The 8,728-nt window shown below is 43.8% G+C and overlaps 1 protein-coding gene across 1 annotated transcript; it reads right to left on the bottom strand.

Moving 5' to 3' along the window:
* Nucleotides 1-1,878: 1,878 nt before the first annotated feature.
* On the bottom strand, nucleotides 1,879-4,813 carry LOC124020285 (39S ribosomal protein L12, mitochondrial-like). The gene is made up of 2 exons (XM_046335641.1): nucleotides 4,607-4,813; nucleotides 1,879-2,107 (listed from the first exon to the last, which is right to left on the bottom strand). Exons 1-2 carry the CDS (start codon nucleotides 4,663-4,665, stop codon nucleotides 1,894-1,896), a joined length of 273 nt encoding a protein of 90 aa, XP_046191597.1. The 5' UTR covers nucleotides 4,666-4,813; the 3' UTR covers nucleotides 1,879-1,893.
* Nucleotides 4,814-8,728: the final 3,915 nt, after the last annotated feature.

Raw genomic sequence — 8,728 nt, 5'->3', positions numbered from 1 at the left:
GGCGGCAGGTAGTCTAGTGGTTAGAGTGTAGAGGTGGCAGGTAGACTAGTGGTTAGAGTGTAGGGGCGGCAGGTAGACTAGTGGTTAGAGTGTAGAGGTGGCAGGTAGACTAGTGGTTAGAGTGTAGAGGTGGCAGGTAGTCTAGTGGTTAGAGTGTAGGGGCGGCAGGTAGACTAGTGGTTAGAGTGTAGAGGCGGCAGGTAGTCTAGTGGTTAGAGTGTAGGGCGGCAGGTAGACTAGTGGTTAGAGTGTAGGGGCGGCAGGTAGACTAGTGGTTAGAGTGTAGGGGCGGCAGGTAGCCTAGTGGTTAGAGTGTAGGGGCGGCAGGTAGACTAGTGGTTAGAGTGTAGGGGCGGCAGGTAGCCTAGTGGTTAGAGTGTAGAGGCGGCAGGTAGCCTAGTGGTTAGAGTGTAGGGGCGGCAGGTAGCCTAGTGGTTAGAGTGTAGGGGCGGCAGGTAGCCTGGTGGTTAGTGCCTAGTGGTTAGAGTGTAGAGGCGGCAGGTAGCCTAGTGGTTAGAGTGTAGGGGCGGCAGGTAGCCTAGTGGTTAGAGTGTAGAGGTGGCAGGTAGTCTAGTGGTTAGAGTGTAGGGGCGGCAGGTAGTCTAGTGGTTAGAGTGTAGGGGCGGCAGGTAGTCTAGTGGTTAGAGTGTAGGGGTGGCAGGTAGCCTAGTGGTTAGTGTAGGTGGCAGGTAGCCTAGTGGTTAGAGTGTAGGGGCGGCATGTAGTCTAGTGGTTAGAGTGTAGGGGCGGCAGGTAGTCTAGTGGTTAGAGTGTAGGGGTGGCAGGTAGCCTAGTGGTTAGAGTGTAGGGGCGGCAGGTAGCCTAGTGGTTAGAGTGTAGGGGCGGCAGGTAGCCTAGTGGTTAGAGTGTAGGGGCGGCAGGTAGCCTAGTGGTTAGAGTGTAGAGGTGGCAGGTAGTCTAGTGGTTAGAGTGTAGAGGTGGCAGGTAGTCTAGTGGTTAGAGTGTAGAGGTGGCAGGTAGTCTAGTGGTTAGAGTGTAGAGGTGGCAGGTAGCCTAGTGGTTAGAGTGTAGGGGTGGCAGGTAGCCTAGTGGTTAGAGTGTAGGGGTGGCAGGTAGCCTAGTGGTTAGAGTGTAGGGCGGCAGGTAGTCTAGTGGTTAGAGTGTAGGGGCAGGTAGCCTGGTTAGTGTAGGGGCGGCAGGTAGCCTAGTGGTTAGAGTGTGGGGCGGCAGGTAGCCTAGTGGTTAGAGTGTAGGGCGGCAGGTAGCCTAGTGGTTAGAGTGTAGGGGCGGCAGGTAGCCTAGTGGTTAGAGTGTAGAGGTGGCAGGTAGCCTAGTGGTTAGAGTGTAGGGGCGGCAGGTAGACTAGTGGTTAGAGTGTAGGGGCGGCAGGTAGCCTAGTGGTTAGAGTGTAGGGGCGGCAGGTAGACTAGTGGTTAGAGTGTAGGGGCGGCAGGTAGCCTAGTGGTTAGAGTGTAGGGGCGGCAGGTAGCCTAGTGGTTAGAGTGTAGGGGCGGCAGGTAGCCGAGTGGTTAGAGTGTAGGGGCGGCAGGTAGCCTAGTGGTTAGAGTGTAGGGGCGGCAGGTAGACTAGTGGTTAGAGTGTAGGGGCGGCAGGTAGCTTATAATTTCCACCTGTTGTCTATTCCATTTGCACAACAGCATGTGAAATTTATTGTCAATCAGTGTTGCTTCCTAAGTGGACAGTTTGATTTCACAGAAGTGTGATTCACTTGGAGTTACATTGTGTTGTTTAATTGTTCCCTTTATTTTTGTTAAGCAGTGTATATATAGATACCATGGTATAGAGGTAGATACTAGAACTATGTATATAGGACAATGTGCTATAATTTATGGCATTGACTGTGTGGCACTGGATACGAGCGTCTGCTAAATGACTCAGATGCCCACGTCTTCTCATGTTAATCTACACAGTCTACATGTTCCAGTTCCATACCTTGAGGAGCTCATTGAGGTCTGACACCTCTAACAAGGTGAGGCTGGTGATGTCGTGTACCAGCTGGGTGATTTTGGGGGGGTACTGTTTGGGGGCTCCATCCAGAGGGGGGGCGGCGATGACAGCAGAAAGGCTGGCTGGGCTGGTCCAGAGTGTTCGGAGGGCACATGACGTTGGTGTCTGGAGCTCCTGCCTGGGGAAACAAATCACACAGTTATTGTATTATTTTATTTAACTAGGCAGGTCAGGTAAGAACACATTCTTATTCACTCAGACAACGCTGGGCCAATTGTGTCGCCGCCCTATGGGACTCCCCAATCACGGTCGGATGTGATGCAGCCTGGAGTCGAACCAGGGACTGCAGTGACGCCTCTTGCACTGAGATGCAAGGTAAGTTGCTAGCTGGCATTGCTAGCTAGCATCTATCTTAACATGATCAATAGTTAACTCCACACGGTTGATGATATTACTAGTAACTAGCTTATCCTGCGTTACATATAATCGATGCGGTGCCTGTTAATGTTTCATCGAATCACAGCCTACTTCGCCAAACGGGTGATGATTTAACAAGCGCATTCGCCGAAAAAGCACTGTCGTTGCACCAATGTACCTAACCATAAACATCAATGTCTTTCTTTAAAATCAATACACAAGTATATATTTTTAAACCTGCATATTTAGTTAATATAGCCTGCTAACATGAATTTTTTTAAACTCAAGGAAATTGTGTCACTTCTCTTGCGTTCTGTGCAACAGTCAGGGTATATGCAGCAGTTTGGGCCGCCTGGCTCGTTGCAAACTGTGTGAAGACCATTTCTTCATAACAAAGTTTTCCAGAATTGTAGATAATTATGACAAGACATTGAAGGTTGTTCAATGTAACAGCAATATTTAGACTGAAGGATGCCCCGTTGCCAGAACGGGTCCGTATTTCACTGAAAGAATAAACGTTCTGTTTTCTAAAGGAGTTTCCGGATTTGACCAAATTAATGACCTAAGGATCATATTTCTGTGTGTTAATTATAATTAAGTCTATGATTTGATATTTGATAGAGCAGTCTGACTGAGTGGTGGTAGGCAGCAGCAGTCTGACTGAGTGGTGGTAGGCAGCAGCAGTCTGATTGACTGAGTGGTGGTAGGCAGCAGCAGGCTCGTAAGCATTCATTCAAACTTTCCTGCGTTTGCCAGCAGCTCTTCGCTGTGCTTCAAGCATTGAGCGGTTTATGACTTCAAGTCTATCAACTCCCGAGATGAGGCTGGCAATACTATAGTGCCTATAAGAATATACAATAGTCAAAGGTATATGAAATACAAATGGTATAGAGAGAAATAGTCCTATAATTCCTATAATAACTACAACCTAAAACTTCTTACCTGGGAATATTGAAGACTCATGTTAAAAGGAACCACCAGCTTTCATATGTTCTCATGTTCTGAGCAAAGAACTTAAACGTTAGCTTTCTTACATGGCACATATTGCACTTTTACTTTCTTCTCCAACACTTTGTTTTTGCATTATTTAAACAAAACCAAATTGAACAGGTTTCATTATTTATTTGAGGCTAAATTGATTTTTTTATGTAATTAAGTTAACATTTAAAAAAAGTGTTCATTCAATGTTGTTGTAATTGTCACTATTAGCTGATTAATTGGCATCGGCTTCCTTTGGTCCTCCAATGAAAAATCATAATCGGTCGACCTCTACATTCAATCCAGTGTTTCCTCTGTAGAGCGTGCAACCTAAAATAGTTTGGTTTAAATTGACAGTTTTGGTGCAAATTAATTTCCAACTATGCACTAATGAATTAGATTTAGGCTCCTGGATGTGACTTTAGGGGCCTTTTGAGTCCCATCTGTAAAACCCTCTAGGCCTAAGGGAATGACTGATTCATTGTTGTCACAGATCTCTCAAAGATTCTTCAAATCCACCAGTTTGTAATATCGCAGTAGCTAGTTAGCAGCTATTTCTCATCCTAATTTTCCACTTGGTTCAATTGGGAAAGGGAATACTTAGTCAGTTACACAACTGAATGCATTCAACCAAAATGTGTCATCCGCATTTAACCCAACCCCTCTGAATCAGTTGTACAACTGCCACGGTAACGTTGACAGGATCATTATACACAATGGTGAAAATCTATTCAAATCACCAATCAGAACCGGGAGAGAAGCTCTAGCAAGGTACAGGATATGACAACCATTTGTCAAAGTTAAACACAAATGCCATACCAGAAACACATGACCTTGACTGGCACGTCTCATAAGGAAGGAACGAGGTGCATTAGGTCCGTGGAACTGGCTAACGTTATTTACCGCTGAGCCGACTCGCTCTAGATTACAAGTTAGTTAGCTGGTTTTACAACACATTGTGATGGATTAAACCATTTGGCTGCAAGATTGCTCCTCACTAGCTAGCTAACGAGGAATTAGGTGGCATTGCGGTTGTCTAGCTAGCCGGCTGATCATAAAATCCGTTCTTCACAAAGCAAATGAATGAGCCCAGGGTTATTATGTTCATAAGTCTATGTGATTCCGACTATTTGGGGCACATAAATGGTTAATGCATGGCAAATTAGCTGGCAATTCTCTGCCCTTGACGCGTTTAGCGTTAGCAAACCATCGAGCTCCTGTGTCCCACTGTTCTAGAATTAACACAAAGCGGCAACGATCCCCGGTTATGACACCCGCTTACCGATGCGTCTTTGCGGCGATTCGCAATGCGGTCCGAATGCAATGTCTTGTGCAGTACATGTTTATTATTTGTGCCCCCGGATCTCCTCCAGATATTTCCAATTCACAGAGTCACAGCGTTGCTTGTCAGTCCTGGTCCTTCTCCCTCAATAGCACATGGCGTCCTCCACTCTCTGTTACTGACCTACCCACAATGCATTGCGCCACACACGAGTTGTAGTTCGACTAAATAACTTTATTAACAAAGTAGCTTTTGTCAATCTCAGTGTGTCTCTCTCCGTCTCTGTCTCTCTGGCTCTCTCTCAATTCAATTGACTTTATTGACATGGCAAGTTCATTATTACTTACATTGTCAAAGTATACATATGCTAAAAAATAGAAATCTATATTTTATATATTTATACATATATAAAATATATATTTATATATAAATAAATGGTGGGACCAACAGCAATAATAATAGTAGTAGTGGACATGGGATTACCATTAACAACAACTACAACAACAATATTAATCAGAATAACAAAACATTAAAGCAAAGGTAGTATGACACATGACCTGGTAGTAGACCAGTGTCAACATGACTGAGAAGACACATGACCTGGTAGTAGACCAGTGTCAGTGTCAACATGACTGAGAAGACACATGACCTGGTAGTAGACCAGTGTCATCATGACTGAGAAGACACATGACCTGGTAGTAGACCAGTGTCAACATGACTGAGAAGACACATGACTGGTAGTAGAAGTGACAAAACAGAAGAAACGTGACCTGGTAGTAGACCAGTGTCAACATGACTGATTGAAGACATGTGACCTGGTAGTAGACCAGTGTCAACATGATGAAAAGAACATGACCTGGTAGTAGACCAGACATTTCACATGACTGAAAGACAATGACCTGGTGAGACCAGTGTCAACTGACTGAGAAGACATTTTGACCTGGTATTAGAATGTCAACATGACTGAGAAGAAATGACTGGTAGTAGACCAGTGTCAACATGACTGAGAAGACACATGACCTGGTATAGAGAACCATATAAAGTCTAATATATATATTAGACTATAAAGTTCAGTATCTACCTCTATATCATGGTATACTAAGAAGCTGGTATGTATGTATAAACCTGGATCTATAAATGATGGACTATATTATTATTCTGACATGTCAACAGGGTGATCCTAACTGACCTTCTATAAGGATGGAATACTTTCACACAGAACATGTGAAAACTGGTTTAAATGTATTTGACTAAGGTGTATGTAAACTTCAACTGAGAAGACAAGATACTGTAGACACAGAACATATAACATGGGTGTTAGACTATAGCTCAGTCTAGTAAGGATGGACTATACTGTACACACAGAACATTTAACATGCTGGTGTCTGTATAAACTAGTGGATCTATAAATGATGGACTATACTGTACACACAGAACATGTAACATGGGTGTCTGCTACTAGCTCAGTCCTTCTATAAGGATGGACTATACTGTACACACAGAACATGTAACATGGGTGTCTGCTACTAGCTCAGTCTTCTATAAGGATGGACTATACTGTACACACAGAACATGTAACATGAGTGTCTGCTACTAGCTCAGTCCTTCTATAAGGATGGACTATACTGTACACACAGAACATGTAACATGGGTGTCTGCTACTAGCTCAGTCCTTCTATAAGGATGGACTATACTGTACACACAGAACATGTAATATATAATAATATACTATGCCAGTCCTTTTATAAGGATGGACTTACAGTCATGTGTGCATACATTCTAAGTATGGGTACTGAACCCACTACCCTGGCGTTACAAGCGCCATGCTCTACCAACTGAGCTACAGGACCATGTAACATGGGTGTCTGCTACTAGCTCAGTCCTTCTATAAGGATGGACTATACTGTACACACAGAACATGTAACATGAGTGTCTGCTACTAGCTCAGTCCTTCTATAAGGATGGACTATACTGTACACACAGAACATGTAACATGGGTGTCTGCTACTAGCTCAGTCCTTCTATAAGGATGGACTATACTGTACACACAGAACATGTAACATGAGTGTCTGCTACTAGCTCAGTCCTTCTATAAGGATGGACTATACTGTACACACAGAACATGTAACATGGGTGTCTGCTACTAGCTCAGTCCTTCTATAAGGATGGACTATACTGTACACACAGAACATGTAACATGGGTGTCTGCTACTAGCTCAGTCCTTCTATAAGGATGGACTATACTGTACACACAGAACATGTAACATGGGTGTCTGCTACTAGCTCAGTCCTTCTATAAGGATGGACTATACTATACACACAGAACATGTAACATGAGTGTCTGCTACTAGCTCAGTCCTTCTATAAGGATGGACTATACTGTACACACAGAACATGTAACATGGGTGTCTGCTACTAGCTCAGTCCTTCTATAAGGATGGACTATACTGTACACACAGAACATGTAACATGGGTGTCTGCTACTAGCTCAGTCCTTCTATAAGGATGGACTATACTGTACACACAGAACATGTAACATGGGTGTCTGCTACTAGCTCAGTCCTTCTATAAGGATGGACTATACTGTACACACAGAACATGTAACATGGGTGTCTGCTACTAGCTCAGTCCTTCTATAAGGATGGACTATACTGTACACACAGAACATGTAACATGGGTGTCTGCTACTAGCTCAGTCCTTCTATAAGGATGGACTATACTGTACACACAGAACATGTAACATGGGTGTCTGCTACTAGCTCAGTCCTTCTATAAGGATGGACTATACTGTACACACAGAACATGTAACATGGGTGTCTGCTACTAGCTCAGTCCTTCTATAAGGATGGACTATACTGTACACACAGAACATGTAACATGGGTGTCTGCTACTAGCTCAGTCCTTCTATAAGGATGGACTATACTGTACACACAGAACATGTAACATGGGTGTCTGCTACTAGCTCAGTCCTTCTATAAGGATGGACTATACTGTACACACAGAACATGTAACATGGGTGTCTGCTACTAGCTCAGTCCTATAAGGATGGACTATACTGTACACACAGAACATGTAACATGGGTGTCTGCTACTAGCTCAGTCCTTCTATAAGGATGGACTATACTGTACACACAGAACATGTAACATGGGTGTCTGCTACTAGCTCAGTCCTTCTATAAGGATGGACTATACTGTACACACAGAACATGTAACATGGGTGTCTGCTACTAGCTCAGTCCTTCTATAAGGATGGACTATACTGTACACACAGAACATGTAACATGGGTGTCTGCTACTAGCTCAGTCCTTCTATAAGGATGGACTATACTGTACACACAGAACATGTAACATGGGTGTCTGCTACTAGCTCAGTCCTTCTATAAGGATGGACTATACTGTACACACAGAACATGTAACAACAGCTCAGTCCTTCTATAAGGATGGACTATACTGTACACACAGAACATGTAACATGGGTGTCTGCTACTAGCTCAGTCCTTCTATAAGGATGGACTATACTGTACACACAGAACATGTAACATGGGTGTCTGCTACTAGCTCAGTCCTTCTATAAGGATGGACTATACTGTACACACAGAACATGTAACATGGGTGTCTGCTACTAGCTCAGTCCTTCTATAAGGATGGACTATACTGTACACACAGAACATGTAACATGGGTGTCTGCTACTAGCTCAGTCCTTCTATAAGGATGGACTATACTGTACACACAGAACATGTAACATGGGTGTCTGCTACTAGCTCAGTCCTTCTATAAGGATGGACTATACTGTACACACAGAACATGTAACATGGGTGTCTGCTACTAGCTCAGTCCTTCTATAAGGATGGACTATACTGTACACACAGAACATGTAACATGGGTGTCTGCTACTAGCTCAGTCCTTCTATAAGGATGGACTATACTGTACACACAGAACATGTAACATGGGTGTCTGCTACTAGCTCAGTCCTTCTATAAGGATGGACTATACTGTACACACAGAACATGTAACATGAGTGTCTGCTACTAGCTCAGTCCTTCTATAAGGATGGACTATACTGTACACACAGAACATGTAACATGGGTGTCTGCTACTAGCTCAGTCCTTCTATAAGGA

Source organism: Oncorhynchus gorbuscha, unplaced genomic scaffold, assembly GCF_021184085.1.
Source record: "Oncorhynchus gorbuscha isolate QuinsamMale2020 ecotype Even-year unplaced genomic scaffold, OgorEven_v1.0 Un_scaffold_800, whole genome shotgun sequence".
NCBI lineage: Eukaryota > Metazoa > Chordata > Actinopteri > Salmoniformes > Salmonidae > Oncorhynchus > Oncorhynchus gorbuscha.
The sequence above is the reverse complement of the archived record's forward strand: the minus strand, read 5'-3'. Positions and strand labels throughout refer to the sequence as shown.